The 20,924-nt window shown below is 35.4% G+C and overlaps 1 protein-coding gene across 1 annotated transcript in view; it reads right to left on the bottom strand.

Annotated features, from left to right (window-relative positions):
- The window catches only part of LOC129004691 (mRNA (2'-O-methyladenosine-N(6)-)-methyltransferase-like), a 57,686-nt gene that overhangs the window by 15,044 nt on the left and 21,718 nt on the right, over window positions 1-20,924 (bottom strand). Inside the window, exons 8-11 of the mRNA XM_054433252.1 lie at window positions 12,462-12,603; window positions 10,977-11,152; window positions 10,238-10,497; window positions 5,701-5,814 (exon numbers count right to left, since the gene is read on the bottom strand). Of these exons, the coding sequence (XP_054289227.1) occupies window positions 5,701-5,814; window positions 10,238-10,497; window positions 10,977-11,152; window positions 12,462-12,603 (692 nt within the window). The remainder of the gene's footprint in view (window positions 1-5,700; window positions 5,815-10,237; window positions 10,498-10,976; window positions 11,153-12,461; window positions 12,604-20,924) is intronic.

Genomic DNA, 20,924 nt, shown 5'->3' with positions numbered 1-20,924 from the left:
AATAGGCCCTACAGTAATAATAAAGCCTTAAAAGCGAAGCAGTGAAGCAGTCCAGCCTTTTCTAGGTGTATATGTATTATATTTAGTAAATTAATAAGTGTTCAAGTTCAAGTATGTTATACGGTAGTTATTTTTTAAAGATTTTTAATAACAAATAAATAAAAAAAATCATATCAAACCAATAGGCCTATGTAGCATATTTTGAGGGCCATAAAATGCTGCTTGAAGAAAACACTTTTAAAAATAAACACTAAAAAACAATATTTTTTAACAAAAGCACTTCCATGAATACTACGATTTTAGTCTTAAAGTTACCTTAAGGAATATTACCCTGGTCATAATTTTCCGTAGTGAATATGCGTATCCTATTAAAAGATGTAGCCTTACTTAAAACAATATATAATATAGTGCTGCTCTTTAATTAAAGTGATTGTGGTGCAAATGCCAAAGATAACAGAATTAGCATCTTTCCATTTTAAAAGGTAAGTTTGTTTCAGATTTTTATCATTCAATTAAGTTGTTAAGTTGTTGTTGAATTTTTATTAAGTTGTTAACCGTTGATCACATGAAGCCTTGTGCCATTAATGAGGCAATTTTTGATGTATTAATATTCCTCATCAATTAAACCACTGCCCCCTTTTATTAGTCTAATCTGTGTCTTGCCAATCCACTGACCTCTATATTTAAAAACTCAGTTGGATTTTCTAGATTGGTGTCTCCGCCTTCGTCTGTTTTCGAGGACCCGCTCTTCTTCCCCTTGGCATACTGACAATTAATTACCTAACTTGTCAAGTCCATGTAGTAATTCATTAATACTGTTAGTTTATAAGGAAAATTAGATAAAAGTTGCTTGGATTGGTGCTTTCATAACTGCAAACTAAAAATACACCCACAAGTAAAAAAAGAATCAAGTTATTGGTTAAAAGAAAACCATGTTTGTGTAACAACATTATTCACATGAAGTAGATTATTTGTTTGATTTGTCGATCAGCTGTTTAGTTTCAAATAAATTAAGAATGTCAAAGATTTGTGATTTTAAATACCTACATAAATTATTATATTAAAGTTTTCTAAATCATGGTAACTTTTTCTCAACTACATTTTACCATTCCCAGCATTAAAATAAAGTAGTAAGATCCATTATGATTAAACTTTAAGGTACACAATCCTTGTAAAAATTTCGCCTCTTTTAGGCCATTTTCTGAAAAAACCTAAAATATTGATGAAATCTTTATAAATATGCCTGAATTTCTATAAAATTGTCTACAATACAAAATGTTTCTAAAAACAAGTAGTAAAATTATAAAATATGTAGAATATCAAATAGCCTAAATAAATTTTTATTAGGGGTCTGCGGTGCACCGAAATAGTCGGTACGGTACGGTACAAGCTTAATTACCGTCATCGGTTCGGTACAGCATTTTACACGGTACAAATTCGGTTCGGTACAGCCTATTATAATAATAAATTACTTTCAGTTTACTATCGTAGTCAACGGCAGTTGGTTCAGAGCACATAAAAGTCTTATCAGATGTTTGTTTACGATCTTCATAATTTATTACTAGCGTGATGATGCAATAAAAAACCCATTAGCAGTCCCAAATCCATTAACATTTTATCACTACAATAATTGTTTTATTGAAGTACTTCCAAGAACTGTTGAGTTTTATCACTATTATTTCTTTACGACTTTCCCCAATTCTGTTTTATCATAAAAATAATAGTTTTATGATGACTGTTAACTGTTATCTCTAACTTAATCAGTATTTTCGTGAATATTGAATTTGCTGCAGGCCATTGCCTACTGCCATAAAACTGTTTATGGCTACATATTAAACTTGTAACTAATCTACAATCTTATTTTATAAATTAAAATATTTGTTATGGATATTTTATCTTTCTATTGATGACCATGGATATATACAAACTTTTGTCGTGATTTTAATTTCAACATCAAAATACAATATTGCACAATCGTGATATTTTAGGCCATTGACCTTTATTATGCATCCGGTATTGCTGTTTCAGAAGAGAAGCACGTTGATAAATTATAAATTGATATTCCCGTAGTTAAAAAGAATTATTTTATAAACCTATAAAACAAAATCATAAAATCTTACATAAAGATAACAATAACGGAAATTGTAAAAAGGGTATAAAGATAGTCGTTATTCTTTCTCTTTGTTCTTCTATTTCTTGGGTTTCCCTTCATCACGCATTCAACAAGTTGCCATGGTTACTAATCACCCATGTCGTTATCAGCTTTTGTGACATAGCGCACAGCAGGGGGTAAAACTTGACGAAAATCGGTAAATTTTTACCTATTATTTAATTACCAATTAATGTACGGTACTACTTTATTGGTATTTGGTATTGTATTAATAATCGGTCCAAATGGCAGATTTTTGTCAAATTTTACACCAAATTTATTGAAATTTCAAGGTGAATATTAATAAAACAATTATTACCAAATATTTGTATTCATTTAAAAGATTGATTTGTGGTATTGGGTTCCCCACTGAGTGCAGCCGAGCGGCACTAATGAGGGTCGGACCTTCTTGGGGGTGAACAATAGACGGCTTATCAGACCCTCCCCTCCCCCGTGGTCTGGAGAAAGCTTGTAAACAAACTATTGCACAATCGTGACTTGACATTGAGCTGCTTCAACTATAATTTTGTCAAATGAACTGTGATGTTTCAAAATCAAAAACAATAATTTGGGACCATACTGCTTAACAATAATGGACTGCAATTATTGTTGAACATACAATCCATTTTTAACAAACTAAATTATACGATTCAAATACAATTATAAAAATTATCTTGGTATTTTACTTGGGGTAATGAAGTTATGTAGGCTAGTGTAATTCTCGGTTCATCAAGGTTCTACTGAATTATGTTTGGCAGTGAATAAGTGTAGAATGCAATTTATAAATTCAGGGATACACACCTTTTACACAGTTATAAAGTCTAATTGCCCAACATCAAATCTTACTCTGTGATAATCCAAATTTTAGTTTCAGAAAAAAACTTTGCAAGAATTGTATCCATCTTATAACTTAACTAGTTTTGAAGCTGATTAAAAAAATGGTCTTTGCCATTACTTCATCATAACCTCCAGTTTTTCATTGTCATCTGCTGTGAACAGCTGGCAAAACTACACTGTCTTCTACTGAATGCTTTTATATGTTTTTAAAATTAAAAAAAAAACAACTAGACATTGTGTTGGTTGGAAATAATTTACCAGTTTTGTGAAATTATCTTGTCAATAAATGTTTCAAACATGTTTATTCATAAAAACTCTTATCCTATTTTTAAACTACTTTATCATGGCTATTCAAAGTATCTCAGAGTAAAATAGGTAAAGCCTTTATCCCTCCGAGGGTCACGCGTCGAGTTTAAGACGCACAACACACTTTGTGTAGGGTCACGCGTCGAGTTTAAGACGCAAAAACATCGTTTACGGCGAAGGCTCTATGACTGACTGAATCGGATTGAACTGGATCGAGTTAGGTATCGTTCTTTCCGTAATATTCTAAGCTTTCTCCAGAGGTCTGTCTCTAAGCGCTATTCATTTTAGTTCCGAAAATATTGTAGCAGACAGCTGACGTGCGTGTATTTGTAAACAGCTAGGTTCCCCCGGACCGATGACTGATGTGTTTTATTACGTTTATCATTGTTTTAGTGTTAAAAATCAAAAGTAGTGATATACGTGGTGCATTATAAGAAGATTTAAGTGGTTTTGAAGTGCTGGTTGATGATCCTGAAGAAGTAGGTAGTGATATTGATGTAAATTATCAGCCAGATTCCTAGCTATGGTTAGGCTATGCATTCTTAGCTAAACGCTATGTACTGAAATCCGTTTTTCGCTCATAACTTATTTATTTGATAACTTACCTCGCTATATGATTATATATTTGTAATCCTCATTAAATTTAGAACAAAGTGGCTATTTTAAAATATTTATAGGCCTATAATTTATACAATTTCATTGAGCGCGAACTTATTTTTTTTTTGAAAATTTTCGAAATTATATTTTTTTTTACCTAAAAATTTTTTTTTGAAAAAATGTTCCTTATGTTTTATATATAATATTGAAGCCCATGATTTTCCAAACAAAATGGTATATAGAACATTAGAATTAACATTGTTTTAAGCTTCTCAGATCCATTTTAATAAAACCTTGCAAAGGGGCCAAAAATAGGTGGACATTAAGGCCTAAACTATGGACACTCGGAGGGTTATCTGAACTGTGATTTTTCTTGACACAATCCTCGTAGTAGTAAAAGGTTTTGTTTTAATAATATGTGGTACAGTAATTGTTGTTAGAAAACCATGAATGTAGGATACTATCCATTTTCATAGTAATGTCTATGTATTAAGGTTAAAAAAATGGTTTAGATACAGTTCTGAGAAGAAAACCGCAAAAATACGGGTAGCCGCGTACCGTACCGATTTTGTACCGAGAACCGAGGTACAAAATATTGTACCGTACCGAACCGTACCGACCTTAAATTTTCTGTACCGCAGACCCCTAATTTTTATACAAATTTAACTATAACAGTTTCTTTATCTTTGAAATTTTTAATTTCAGTAATCATTAAGTTTAAATCTTTTTTGTTAGCGAATTTCCCATATAGGGAATAAGCTATTACCGTAGTACTCATGGTAAGACCTGGACGCGGGACCGATTTTTTTGTTTGTTTTGAGGTCCCTAGAGGCCAAAAACACCATCCGTTCAAATTCATATATATATATATATATTTATATATTATTATTTACTTGCATGTTTAGGGCTACTAATTAAAACTAAAGAAATTAAAAATATAATCATATGTAAAAATAATAAATATGTTAAATATATCTTAATAAATTTTGGTATTCATTTTTTTCATTATACTATATTAATGTTTTTCTTTCTTTCCTTAGTTTTTCAATTTTATCGTAGATAGGTTGGTTTGGTTTTGGAATCATAGTGTTAGGCCTTAAGTGTGTCCTTGGGTCCTTTTTATTGTGTAGATAAATATTTAGCTCTTCTCTTACATTAAGTTTCTCACTTTCTTTTTCATATTCTAAAATTGTTAGATTTTTTTCATGTTTTTATAACTGTGGTCTGAGTTCATTATATGGTCGGCGAAGTTCGACTTCATTGATGTTAGATTTTTTTTATTTCAATGCTTGTAGATGTTCTTTGAATCTTGTTTTAAAACTTCGAGATGTTTTCTTCGACAGTTTTCTAGATACCAATATTTTAATACGACCTTCTGTACCGGTTGACATCTTCATAACTCTATCTCTCAATCGCTGCAAAATGTGTGAAGATTTTTTGTGATTGCAGCAACACCTGAAATCGTCTCAACACCCTTGCCCACATATGTGATCATATTGCAAATCGGGACCAAATTTGTGATATTTTCTGCAATCCCGGCAACAGGTGGGTCGTCCGTGATTTGCCTTTTTGATGGTGTATAAGAGGAAAAATTGGTGATATAAGGCAGATTATTAGGCGATTATTAAAATATTATTACTTCCAGGTCCCTTACAAAATTTATATATATTTATCCAAGGATATTTTCTCGGGCATCCAAATTGATTTATGTACAATTCCTTGTTTTACAGGTCGGCTATTCACTCTGTATATATATGCATGGCACTCAACGTATGTTTTATTTATACAAGTAACAAACAAGAGTGGCTTACTTTGAGTCGGATAGCAGCCTCTCAAAATGGCTGACCATGGCCTCCATGAGTTCTTCACTATAAGGAGGGTTGGCTATGAAAGATCCGCTGACTGCCTTCAACTCCAACAGTGGACTATAACATTAAAACACAAATAATTGGTGGCTGTATATAACAGGGGTAACCAACTCCTGTTGTTCGGGCCAAATTTCTCAAATAAAAATGAAATAACTGATTTGATATTTATTTGTTACATCTTGCTTTTGAAAAATTTAACAAAAACAGACATATAAATATATATTATTAAGTTGTAATGTATAGCATTATTGCTTGACAAGTTTAACAATTTTGTAATTAAATAAAAATACTGTAATACAATCATATTTTCCCTGGGGATTGTTAGTTCATGGTCTGTGTGTAAAAATAAAAAGTTATGAATGGTTTGAATCCTAAACAACATTATATATTGCACATACAGCCAAAATTTAAAAAATAACTTGCAAACGAGGTAGCTTTTAATAGCTTTCTTTGGTAAGGCCAAGTGGAATTCAAATATTTAAAATGAGAATTTTAAATTTAAACAATTTTAAGTGGTTGGAATGGCTTTTCTAAACAGAGCCAAATAATGTTCAGGTTGAAAGAAAATATAATGGTTAGTACACACTTTGACAATTATTAAAACAAATTTAGACACTTTATGAGGGCCTATATGAGAAAGTAATGGGCAGTTTTGTGTCCAAGAAGTTTATACTTGTGTGAGTAAATATTTGTAGCCCAACTCCAATCTTTGACTGTAGAACTAGACATTCAATACCAATTTTTAAGTTGTGTGCAATTTTAGTATTAAAATGTAGTAGTCAAACTGAGCTGATGATAGAATGACCAGCTGTCAAGTAACAATTTATGTTAATACGTAAACAAGCTAAACTGAAAGGACAACTTATTGCATATCTTATGCCACTTAAATGTCACAATATCATAAATTAAAAGAGCAAATAAAGTGTTGACATTAGCACACTCAACTATGTTATATTTGGGTAAAAAATCAGTCACAACTGTAATGGTATGTTTTCTTCAACGTTCATCCATCTCTCCAACAAAAAATGCAAAAGGTGAGGCAAGAAGTTGCTAGAAAACTTGCACAGTAAATCACCGATCAACCAAATATAGCGACCAAGTCCGTAATTGGAAAACTTTTTTTGGTTAATCAATGGTCAGAATTTGAAGGCTATTTCAGTTCAAAGAGATGCACAACAGTTTTTTGTACATTAGTTTACTGTAATCCCGTGCGCTTTCCTACTTAGGCGTATACGGAGCGTCCCCTGGGTGGCGGATAGGGGAACGGTCGGTAGATCTGCTTGTCAGTCTTCCCGGCTAGGTCTGAGAGACCCGCTGACCAAAAGTAGGTGCGGTCCTCCATTCATATTGGGGGTTGAGCATAGGGCCAACTACCCTATCTTGTAAAAAAAGCCCAGTTACGAAGCGTCAACAACAAGCCTCGGACAGGAATGGATGCAGCGGAAGAAAACCCAAGCTATGCTTTAAAGATTTGAGATTCGGAACATGGAACATAAGGACCCTAGCAATATCAGGAGCAGCAGATATTTTAAATGATGAGTTGGAAAAGTACAAAATGGACATTGTGGCCCTTCAAGAGGTGCGTTGGCCCCTATGTGGCAAAGTAAACACCAAAAGCTATACAATATATTACAGTGGTAGAGATGATGGAAGACATGAAGCGGGAGTGGGTGTGGCAATAAAGAAGAGTCATTTAGAATCACTTATGAGCTTCGAGGCTGTGAACGAAAGGATGTGTATGATTAGGTTACGAAGTAAATTTAGGAACATATCTGTGATAAACTTCTATGCACCAACAGAGGAGAAGGATGAAGATGATAAAGATATATTTTATGGTCAGTTAGAAGAACTTTCTAGTCAGTTACCAAATCACGACTTTAAACTATTCATGGGTGATGCCAACGCAAAAATTGGGAAAGAACCCTTATGGAGGGAAGTTGCAGGGGAAGAAAGTCTACATGACACAACCAATGGAAATGGAATAAGGTTACTAAGTTTTTGCCATGCACTGAATCTCTACGCGATGAGCACTTTCTTCCCTCATAAAAGTATACACAAGGGAACATGGACCTCACCAAACGGAAATACAGTCAATCAGATTGATCATGTATTAGTGGATAAAAGGAATAAAAGATGGATCTTGGATGTGCGCAGCCTCGGGGGTGCTGAATGTGGATCTGACCATTACTTGGTATTGGTGACAGTAAGACAGAGGCTAACAGTTGAAAGAAGAGAGAAGACAAAAGCTGGAAGAAGACTAGACATTGAAAAAATTAAGAATGATCAGGTGCGCAATAGTTTTGAAGTAGCACTACACAATAGGTTTCAAATCCTAAGCGAGCAAGAAGCGGAAGATGAAGAACTGGATGTTAATGAGGAATGGCGTAGAATTAAACATGGGATTATGGAAACAGCAGAGGAAGTCATAGGATTCAAGAAAAATGACCGTAATGGGAAACCATGGTTTAATAGAATGTGTGAAGAACAAATAGAGAGGAGAAGGATAGCAAAGCGGTGCCTCCTAAATAATGCAGTAGAGGAAAATAGAAACCAATATAGAGAAATGAATAAAGCAGTCACGAGAAGACTTAGAGCAGAAAAGCGCAAATATATTAATAGACAACTAGACAAAGCAGAAAATGACAGATACGGAAATAATGCAAAGGATTTCTATGCAACAATTAGGCACTTTCAGAAGGGATACATACCCAAAGCAACAAGTGTTAAAGATCAAAACGGAAACAAAACAACAGAGAAGGCCAAGGTTCTAAATATTTGGAAAGACTACTTTGAAAACCTGTTAAAAGAAGAAGATAAAGATGAAAATGAGGAAATAGAATATTTTCAAAATTTACAACCTTTTATACCAGAACCATCTCTACAGGAGGTTAAGGAGGCAATACAACTTTTAAAAAATGGGAAAGCTCCTGGGGAAGACAAAATATCAGCAGAAGTTTTAAAACACAGTGGCGAAATAGTACATAAGGCAATTTACAGACTTATTGAAAGAATATGGAGAAAAGAAAAAATACCAGAGGAATGGAGCGAGGCTGTTATTGTACCACTTCACAAAAGAGGAGACAAAGAAGTCTGTAGTAATTATAGGGGAATATCCCTACTTAACACCACATACAAGATATTGTCCAAAATAATTCTGAGGAGAATCAAAATATATGCTGAAGAATGTATAGAAGACCATCAGACAGGCTTTATAAGTGGACGCTCAACAGCAAACCAAATACATGTGTTGCAGCGTTGCAGCAGATAATATCAAAGTATTGGGAGTATGATAAAGAGTGCCACATCCTGTTTATTGACTTTATTAAAGCATACGATACCATAAAGAGACCCAAACTCTGGGAAGCAATGCAAAAGTTTGGGATACCGGACAAGCTGATACGTTTGACAAAGATGTGTGTGGATGGATCCAAAAATAAAGTAAAGGTAGAAAGTGAATACTCTGACACTTCTCAGACTAACACAGGAGTTAGGCAAGGAGATGGATTGTCTCCAATCTTGTTTAAGAAGAATTCAAAATGAGGATATGGAACCATTAAAAGTCGACAACCTGACGTTTGAGAGAGTGTCCGAATTTAAGTACTTAGGAATAACAGTCAACTCCAGTAACAAAACAGAAAATGAAATAGAAAAGAGACTTATCACGGCAACTAAATGCTTTCGAAGCATGTCAAAAATCTTAGGATCCAGATTACTGTCAAAAGCCACAAAAATTAGAATTTATAAAACTATTATCCAACCAGTTCTCTTATATGGATCTGAGGCCTGGACCCTAACCAAACAAAACGAAAGGAGATTAATTGTCTTTGAGAACAAGATATTAAGAAAGATTTTTGGCCCTATAAAAGAAAATGAAATATGGCGGATCAGGAAAAACAGAGAACTACGAGAACTCTACGAAGACCCAGATATTGTAGCTATTGTTAAGAGCCGAAGATTGAGGTGGGCAGGGCACATAGCGAGAAGAGAAGAAAACAGTCTCCTGAAGATAGCTACAAATGGACGACCACGAGGGACCCGACCACTAGGAAGACCCAAACTACGATGGGGAGACCAGGTGCGGAAAGACCTACATCGCATGGGGACATCAATTGACCGAGCAGCAGACAGAAAACACTGGAGGCAACTTGTTGGCGAGGCCAAAAACCAACTTAGGTTTGAATGGCCAAGGAGGTAAGGTAAGGTAAGTTTACTGTAATCTTAAAATTAAAATTTCATACAAAATATGTTTCTTAAAATTAGCCTGATAAACAGTTGTTTTCTTAACTTTATCTCTATCAGGGTATCATTGGTCCTGGGATTTGGTTTAACATGCAGTTGAAAGTGGTTTTACTGTACTGTTCTCAAAAATTTAAAATTCAACGTTAAAAATAAAATAGGCCTAGTTACAACAGTAGCTTATGTATACTGTTTGAGGTGTGTAATTGATTACAATTGTTACAACAATCCCAACATCACTAACCCTCTGGAGCCAAAATAAGAGTCTGTGTCTGCAAACGCAGAGCAGTACTGGCGGAAGTAGCAGTTGAGCGGGGAGGCGAAGCACTCAAATGTCACTCCAAACATGCGGTTTAGACTCTCCAGCACAGTGACCGGTAGAGCTGCCTGCGTCGCCTCACTATGGCCAACAAACGTGCTGTATCTCTTGAGCAGACACCATACCCGCGGCAGAAACAGCTCAAACTTCTTGTCATCAAAACAGCTGAACCTGTACAGCTGTTCCTAGGGAAACACAGGAAAGTGTTATGTTGACTACATCTTTCCAAAATCAAAATATACATTTACTTTTTATGTTTGTAATTTAGTAGTATGATATTGAATTCATTACACACAACATATCAAAATTTAAAATAACGGTTCTAATACTGTAGAACCAATATTACAAGAGAAGAAAACGGCCAAAAATACTGGTAACTGCATACTGTACTGATTTTGTACCAAGAACCGAGGTACAAAATAAGCTATCATACCAACATTAAATTGTTCTGTACCACAGACCTCCAAGTAATTTGTCTTCATTGTTCATTGAGCCCCTAAAATGGGGGCAACAGTTTCAATTTTTAGCTAGCAAACAACTTTAACATGTTCTTGTCTGGAAAAATTCCTTGAAAAATCCGGAATGTTTGGGCTTTTAACCTATTTGGCAAATGACTAGTGACAAAACGCTAAAAGTGGTATCCAAACTAGCCTATGTATTTTACCAGTTTGTGCAAGTGGGTGGTGTTGATGCTGACTGTGTCACCCTGGAACCTCAATAGCGGCTGGTCTCTCTCAGGCAGGTAGTCGATGGTCGGTAGTCTAGGACAGGGTGTGGAGAACTGTACAGGGTAGCACCAGACCTTGCGAACATTGGCCATGTGCTGGGGTGGTGTTGGTTCTATAATCAACAGACATCTTTAGAACAAGTATTGTGGTGTTGCAGTGGTGTCTAAGTATCGGTAACAGGAATGTGCAAAATTAATTAGGCACAATGAATGTGCTTTATCCTCATTGTTACAGGGTGTCCAGAGAACTGACTTTTTAAAATTCCCGTATTTTCGTGTCGGTACTTCAAGAACTCCTGATATCTCCCGACTGCTTAATTTAATGCTTACTGTATAAATTGTATAAGGAAATAATAAGAGTTTCTAAAAATAATTTTTTAAATAATAATCCAGGTAATGGTGTAAAGCACAATTACAATCACCTTATTGATATTCACCATTAGATTAGCAACAAACCTATGATGGATATTAACTAATAGGTAGTGATGATTTTGGAATCCATAATCCAATTGGGGTATTATCATGCCGGTGCCGGCGACGCTCAAGCACATAACTTTACATGCTGACCTTTACGTTGCTGCTCAAAACGCAAAACGCTGCTACTCTATCTGTCAATTAATTATTTTGTTATCAATTAGGCAGGCTTTTACCATGTATAGATAGTTTTTTTTTTGTTTTTTCGCTTGCTAATGATTTTTTACAAAGATTGCAGGAGAAGATAACAATGTTTATGTTACTGTGCAGGGTATTCAGTATTTTGCCGTGACCATGGGTGACAACGAGGCAAGCACACCCCTAGTAATGATAAAACGTAATAGGCTATCTTCCTTTACTTACAATATGGTTTTTATTTCAAGTGTTTGAAAGAATTTATAACTTTTAAAGTTTTTAACTTATGATATCGATGGAATCAGAACCAATTTCAAAGAACCGGAATCACATATTTCTGGAATCAACCCATCACTAGTTTTAAAAAAACAGTCTTTTCTGACATTAGGGCATAGCATATGATCATTATTATCAATTTGAAATGGGGGCACCACCTAGGTGTGTACCGTATTTAACCCAAATATGAGTGAAGGATGAGTGTAGAATGGAGTGAGATGATCTGTATAGCTTGGTTACTGGTTTACTGGCTCTTGACGGCTGAAGAGGTCCTGGTCCTATAGCAGCCCCAGACCAGTGGGGCTTCAGCTCCCTGGACTGATATCACGATAATTTTAAACTAAGACCAAAAATTTCATTACACAGGACCATTTATTAAAAGTCCAGTGATCAAGGACAGTTGGGTCCACTTCATAAGCTATGTCAACTTATGTATGCTGGTAGTAAAGTCGGATATAAATCAAAACTAAGCTACTTATACAACTCCTAATTAAATCTGTAGACCTATAAGAAGAACACATGAACAAGTAGTGTTACCTGGTATACCATTATCCTTTAACAGTTCATAATGTTTTTCCCGAACCTTCTTGGCGTATTCACAAGACAGGAGGTAAATTTTCAGACAGATTCCTTCCACTGAATCTTTCACCGTTTCTGTCAAGTGTGGCTGACACTGTCTCTGTAAGAAAAAAAAAAACTTGAATTTTGTTCAATTATTAACTTGGTAGTTGACATATAGCCTACAATGAATTTTCCAAAACTTAGCTGCCTAAGCCTTAAAATTGCCATAGAGTTGGGGAATAGCAACTTGGGGCCGGGGTGATGGAGACCTGTTGTGCTCAGTGTCATTGAGCATCAGGCAGGTGCTGCTGCACTACTCTCCAGTTCTGGTATGAGTGCAGCGGGGCTGTAGAGGGTATTGATGGGTGTGGCCATCAAACTGCTACTTGTGTGATTAGGAGCAGGAAATATGTCTAGGAATACAGCAGAGGAAACTCTCAAGACCAACTCATGGGTTGGAAGATAAGAGATTGTTCTGGCAAACTCTCCCAACGACAGGTTCACTGAATCACAATTCTGCCTATTATAGGAGAAGCTGTTTGAGATGGCGATTTTGGCCACCATTACTCAGCAAAACCTAAAACCCTATAAAAAGAACAAAGAGAAAGAATAATGAAGTTTTATGTTGTTATCTTTATAACCATTTTAGGAGTGTTTTTATTCAATAAGAATAATGTAGATAAAAACATTTATTAGGCCCTAACTAATAAAAAAAGTACTTGTAAATATAAAATAAAGGTATAGCAAAGCCATAAATACATAGATTATTCTTTCTCTTTGTTTTTCTATTCTTTCTTGGGTTTCTCTTCATCCACACATTCAACAAGTTGCCATGGTTACTAATCACCCAACCACAGGCTACTAAGTTGTCATGGTTACTTATTAGTTATTACCCAATCACAAGCATTATGTCGGCTACTATTGTGACATAGCATACAGCAAATAGATGTGTGAGGAGCAGACTGTCAGTGTCAGTGCAAGAGTATAGCTTGACCTTGAAGTTATCGACTGATATTTCTTTGTTATGCTTCCATTTTAATTTGGCAAATGAACTGTGATGTTTCAAAAACAATCATGTGGGAGCCTATTGCATATAAATAATGGTCAGAAATAGTTAAATATACAATGCATTTCAACACATAGGACTAAAGAAACACAATTAATTAATTTTCTTGGTATTTTTATGGAGGTTATGATTGATCCGCCACCCAATTGATCGATTAATCGCCACCAGTTGACCTGGTTAATCGAGGTTCTACTGTATAATTTTGTACGGAATTACTTGTGAGAGGGAAACGGAAAATAAATTAATAATTTTTTAACTGATAAGTCACTAGTGAAGATTTATGGATGGATACATTGGCGCGATTTCTGTTCATCAATAGTAGGTGGAGGAAATTTTACCATGTTTGAGTTTTAGTTTTGATTATCAAAATACTTCTCAATCATAACTAAAAAAACTGCAACTATTCTTTATTTACAGAGGTTCAGTTCAGTGTTAGTATTTTTTTTTTAGTTTTGACTCTTAACTAGGATGAACCAAAATGTAAAGATTGTTCACATAATAGGTGAAGGGGCCTCATATAGCTTTTTATATAATGCTTCTCTTTGTAAGCTTAATTATATTTTATTAACTGTCAAATATTTAGGGGTGTGCGAGTAGTGATTTTTTAGTTCGAGTCGAGTCGAGTCGAGTATTTAGTTATTTTTTCGAGTATCGAGTAATTTCGAGCGAGTAATTACGTAAGTGCTGAATTCATTCAAGCACTTAAAAACAATGTTCAAAACAACTGGTAAGTATATATATAGTTACTAGGTACCTGTTTAGTGTGATTTTACTTAATAAAAGCAATGCATTAGGTCCATTTTCATAAAATAAAGTTGTCCTATACCCCCAATGTTAAGTAATAATTTTGTTTTCTTTATTTTTTTACCTGATTTTTGTATCCAATTCTATTTAGAACAGTACACATTTACGTTAACCTATTACATGACAGGTTTGTGTGAACCTAACCTCACCTACATATTTTCTAATATATATGCATTTTTAATCCTATCCATCCTACCATACCATATCAATAAGATATCTATGGAGAACTATATAGCATTAATAAAAGTACTGTAATGGATTAAATGAAATAAGAATTAAACCAGAAAATACATGTAATAAAACAATGTACACGTATACATTTAATATAAATGTATTGGCCTACATTTATGTTACACACCCTTGAACACAGTTGTTTACAGTGTAAAACAGTCTTTCTTTTCATAATATCAATATCTATTATCTAGCAATCAATAACAGTGATTCATAAGGCCAAATAATACTTACTTACTTACTTACTGCAGTGGCCATAGGTACCCCAAGTGGTACTTGGCCTCGCCTACACATTGCCTCCAGCCTTCTCTGTCCTGCGCCTGGTCTTCATTTCTACCCAGCTTCCTCAAGTCCCGTCGCACCTGGTCCTTCCATCTCAGTTTAGGCCTGCCTGGTGGCCTTCTGCCTTCTGGGTCGTTCCTTAATACACTGCTTAAGGTTGTGCCATGTTCTCTTCTGAGGACATGACCCGCCCACCTAATGCGTCTGCTTTTCACCTCAGCTGTTATATCTGGGTCTTTATATAGCTCTCTTATTTCGAAATTATGTCTAATTCTCCAGAATCCATCTTCTTTAGTTGGGCCATATATTTTCCTAAGAATTTTGTTTTCAAAAGTTACTAAACGTTTTTCTGATTTTTTGCTCATTACCCAACACTCAGATCCATACATTAGTGTCGGTCTAATTATAGTTTTATAAACTCTTACTTTAGTATTGCGGGATAACAGCTTTGAGCTCAAAATTTTGTTACATGCATGGAGGCTTCTGTTTGCAGCATTGAGTCTGTTAGTTATTTCCAGTTCTTCATTATTATCATTTGTTAATAAGACTCCCAGGTAGGTGAAATTGTTCACTTTTTGGAAAACATGGTTTTCTATCTGCAGGACTTCATTGTCCTCTTCTTGGTCATCTCGTCTACCACCATAAAAAGGCCAAATAATAGTGACTTTAATTACAAAATAAGTTCCAGTTATTTAATATCCAGTCAATATTAGGCTTGATTGGAATATTTTGTAGGCTACCCAAAACAACATGATAAATACTGGTTGAGTAAAATTATGAAAATGAATTTGACATTAATGAAAAAAGAAAAAGAGAATATAACTCAATTTGAGTTAATACATTTTATACACACTACAAGTACAAGTCAATATCTAAAAAGTATACATATTGTAGTTCTTCAACACCTAAACCTTAATAGACCCTAATTAATAACATGGGACGAGAACAGAATCAATTAGCTTAACTTTGATTTGAATTGTGGTCTAGATAAATCTTAAGTTAATGCGCTAAAACCAGTAGACCAATTTCTGCAATAAGCCTTAACATTTTTAAATTGAAGAGAAAAATGAACAAAGTTGGTGTATCCTCTCAATGTAAGGTAAGTTGTTCCTAAATAAGACAGTTCATGTATTAGTAAAGAGAAATAAGATATTGTAGCCATATAGGCCTAAACAAACAACAAAGACTTGGAATCAATATTTATAGAGTCAAAACAACTTAATAAAGGCAAATATAATAGGCCTACTTTGAATTACAAAAAAAAAAACTAATTGCACTATTAGGAACAAGAAGTAAGATATTGTAGCCATTTAGGCCTAAGCAAACAACAAAGACTTAGAATCAATAATCATAAAGAGTCAAATAAACTTAATATAGGCAAATATAATGGGCCTACTTTGAATTACAAAAAAAACTAATTGCACTATTAGGAACAAGAGATAAGATATTGTAGCCATTTAGGCCTAAGCAAACAACAAAGACTTAGAATCAATAATCATAAAGAGTCAAATAAACTTAATATAGGCAAATATAATGGGCCTACTTTGAATTACAAAAAAATTCATTGCACTATTAGGAACAAGAAATAAGATATTGTAGCCATTTAGGCCTAAGCAAACAACAAAGACTTAGAATCAATAATCATAAAGAGTCAAATAAACTTAATAATATAGGCAAATATAATGGGCCTACTTTGAATTACAAAAAAAACTAATTGCACTATTAGGAACAAGAAATAAGATATTGTAGCCATTTAGGCCTAAGCAAACAACAAAGACTTAGAATCAATAATCATAAAGAGTCAAATAAACTTAATATAGGCAAATATAATGGGCCTACTTTGAATTACAAAAAAAACTAATTGCACTATTAGGAACAAGAAATAAGATATTGTAGCCATTTAGGCCTAAGCAAACAACAAAGACTTAGAATCAATAATCATAAAGAGTCAAATAAACTTAATATAGGCAAATATAATGGGCCTACTTTGAATTACAAACAAGATAATTGCACTGGAAGTTTAGGTAAATGTAGTTAGCCTCACGTAAAAAACATCTAAGGCTATAAAATAACAAATTTAAGTAAGTTGTGGTAACATTGGTAACTAAGTTAGATGTTACTGTGCAAAAACACTAGTTCACTTATATGTTCTTGTTTCAATCTGCGACGCCGTTCATTTACTACGTTTCCGGCACTGGAAAAAACTCGCTCACTCTCAACCTCAGTCGCTGGTACACCCAAGTACATTTTGGCTATAGGTGCCAAGAAGGAATACATGCAAGCATTCATCTTCCACCACTTGCATGGATCTTCCTTTAAGTCTATTGTGGGAGAAGATAGAAAAGCATCAACTTGATTTGATATGGCTACTGATGTTACTACGCATGTTGGTGTTCCGGACCGGCTTTGGAAGTGATGCCATAAAGAAAAAGTCTGGTCCTGGTCCTGGTCCTGGGTACCTAAAAAAAGATAGGCCTATCAAACTAAAATAACATTTATTAAAGCTAAATGAAATATGTGCACAATAGGTCTCCAAACATAAGTTACTTTTTCAGAAACTTTCTTAATACTGAGTGGAAGTCATTTTAGGGCCGATATTTTATCAGTAAATAATAAATCCTTTAAGTGAAATAACAATAATAATAAATAGCTAAACCTAATTGAAACAAAATTTAATTAGGCCTACATTGTGTATTGTAATTGTAATACAATGTTTTTCGCTTAATGCATTTAAGTGGTAAAAGTTAAATCGTACTAGTTAAAAAAATTTAATTGTCAAAATTATATTAAAGTTTAATTTTATTGTATTTGAAATAATATTTGTATAGGCCAAAACAGAATAAAGTAATCAAAATTACTAAAACAAACCTTTCTGGGTTTCACAGCTTTCCTCCCCTGTAGCTGCTGTAGATGAACTGGACATAGACTCTTTTTGTTTTAATTTTTCTAGTTGCCTGACAGCTTCATTTTGAAGCAAGTCTTTTGCTACTCTTTTATGTTCATCGTCAAGGATTACTGTCTTATACCGGGGATCAATGGTCATTGCCAATACATATTCTTTTTTCATTAAATATTGTCCATCAGGAAATCTTGACTTAATAGATTTTTCAAGGGCTCTAGCAAACATCAGTCCTTTCTTACCAGCCTGAATGTAGTTTCTCAGAACAGCTTTTATCCCATCGAGGATGGGCAAGACTGAAGACAGGGTAGGAAGAGCACTGCTAGAGGCTGCAGTAGTGGCACTCTCCAGAGGTTTGAGAATAATTACATACCCCTCAGCTAATTCCCACTCATTTGAGTTTAAATTTTCAATTTTTTCAACATTTGCCAAATCTGCTGAGAGAGGTTGTTTTAATTCAATCAACCGCGACAGCATGTGAAACTCACTGTTCCAGCGAGTTTCACAGTCCTGTACTAAATGGAGGGGTTGCAGTCCCAATTGCAGTTGCAGTTTATTTAGTCTTGATTGGGCAGTTGAACTGTGTTTATAGTGGCCGACTATAGCTCTGGCCTTGGAGAGCATCTTTAACATGCCAGTCACATCTTTCTTGGCATCATATAATGCTAGCTGTAAGGTATGGGCAAAGCATCTTAAGTGGGTCCAATCTTCAACGAGTGTCGTAGCAGAGACCATGTTTGAGGCGTTGTCCGTCAAACCGAATATACGAACTGTTTGAGGCCTGAGTCCATATTGTTGTTCAACAATTTGTTTTAATTTGCCGGCAATGTTCCTTCCATTGTGCTCGTCTTGAAAGTGCGCATTAGCCAAACAGTGAGTCTTTAGACTGAAGCTGTCATCAACAAAGTGAGCGTTTACTTATAAAAACGAATCATTGGCAGACGATGTCCACAAATCTGAAGAAATGGCCACTGAATTTAAACCCTTTTCCAAATTAGTTTTTATGTCTTCCTCAACTCTGTTTTTTGTTGATAAATAAAGTTCTGGAATCAAGCTCCGCGAAAATGTTGTTCTGCATGGAACCTTATATTTAGGCTCAACTAATTTCATTAGATCAATAAAGCCTTCCTCCTGCACAAGGCTATAAGGATGTAAACTTTTTGCCATCCACCTAGTGATGGAATTCGTTATTAATTTTGCCTTTGGGTGATGTTGTGGCCACTTTTCTTACTTGATACTTGATACTTGATACTTGTGTCCTTAATCCTTGACCGACAATGTCGGATAGATTGCGTCATAGGCACATTAACATACTAATTATTTACATATTATTTAAAACTAATATTTACAAACTTCTTACTAAACAAACTATTTATTAACTGGGCTGTGGCGATTTGATTTCCTACTGTAGTGCTGTTTTCAGCTGACTTTTAATGGCACTTCCCTTATTTCCTCTAAAGAGTAGAGGGGTCTTTTTACCAGATGGGCCTGCAGTACTGCCCTGAATTTAGTCCTGTCTAACTCTCTCACTCTTTTTGGCAGCGTGTTAAAGATCTTGATTGCTGAGCGAGGGTAGCTTTTGATGGAGTGGCTAAGCCTACACCGCGGCAGATCAAGGTCCTGGGCCTTTCGAGTGTTATGGCTATGCTGGCTTTCCCTCATATCAAAAAGGTGGAGGTTGTCTTTTAGGAGTAGCAAACTGCTTAGGACATATTGGCTGTGCACCGTTAGTATTCCTAGCTCCATGAAGAGAGGCCTGCAGTGTTCATCAAAGTCTGAGGATGTAATAATTCTTACAGCCTTCTTCTGTAAGAGGAGAATGTCCTGAGTTAGTGGTGCGTGTCCCCACATCGCTATGCCATAGGTGACATGGCTATGGAAAAGAGCATGGTACACATTTAGTAGATAAGGCTTTGTGATGACATAACGGAGCTTCCTCAAAAGACATAGTACTCTGGAGAGTTTAGTACATACCTTATCTATGTGCGTATTCCAACTTAGCTTGGGGTCAAGCCAAAACCCAAGAAGTTTCACGGCTTCGTCTTTATGTGAATCAAACTTTAGGGTGCACAGCAGCGATTGGGTTTTGTCCTCATTTAGCTTGAATCGGTTCATGTTGAACCAGTCTTTGGCCCGTTCCAGTAGGTGGTCAGCCTCCGTCCGAACCTGTCCAATGTCCTTCCCCTGTGATATGAGGGTGGTGTCGTCTGCAAATAACATGGTGGATCCATTAAGCCACAGGTCGTTAATCATCAAGCTGAAGAGGATTGGGCCTAGCACCGAGCCCTGAGGTACTCCGTATGGGACGTCTCTAATACAAGAGGAAGCACCATTTATGGAGACAACTTGCTTGCGGTCGGCCAGGTAGCAGGACAAGGTGTCAAGGACAGCACCTCCAACTCCATACTTCCTAAGTTTTGCTATTAGCAGATCATGACTCACGACATCGAAGGCCTTGCTGAGGTCGCAGAGTCTCAGAAGGACTGACTCGCTTTGTTCAAAGGCTTCCGTGATTTTCTCAACAAGAAACGTCAATGCAGTGGTCGTAGAGCGTCCGCTCCTAAAACCGTGTTGAGCCTCAGAAAGTAAGTTATTATTTTCAAGGTAGGCCATCAGTTGGATTTTCATAACCGTCTCAAGGATTTTGGAGAAGACTGGTAATATGGAGATTGGCCTATAATTAGACAGCATAGATGGGTCACCCTTTTTGAAGATTGGGATAGTTCTAGCTATTTTAAGACTGTTCGGAAAAACACTATTGCTTAGACATAAATTTACCAGGAAAGTTAGTGGTTTTACTATTTCATTTATTGTACTTTTAAGTATGGAGGTTGACAATCCATTAACATCTTGGCAATTTGAGTCTTTAAAGCCTTTGACTATGCTAGTAATTTGTTTTTCACTCACCTTGTTCCAACGTGTTAGTGTATGGTTCGAGGAAAAATCGTCAAGTTGGTGTAGGGGGTCCTGATGCTGTAACAGAGGTAAATCAGAGATTATGTCATCTGCAACTTTAACAAAGAAGTTGTTGAATTCGTCAGGTGACGCTACAGCAATGGGGCCAGGAGTTTGCTTGCGGTGTTCATTAACAATCCCCCACGCGGCTTTACAGGCATTAGTAGATTCTGAGATCACTTTAACATTGTGTGCCTTCTTT

The sequence above is a fragment of the Macrosteles quadrilineatus genome, unplaced genomic scaffold (assembly GCF_028750875.1).
Source record: "Macrosteles quadrilineatus isolate MER2022 unplaced genomic scaffold, UCM_ALF_1.0 Scaffold_10__1_contigs__length_6754688, whole genome shotgun sequence".
Classification (NCBI taxonomy): domain Eukaryota; kingdom Metazoa; phylum Arthropoda; class Insecta; order Hemiptera; family Cicadellidae; genus Macrosteles; species Macrosteles quadrilineatus.
Note: the sequence above shows the minus strand (reverse complement) of the source record. Positions and strands in the feature narration are given on the sequence as shown.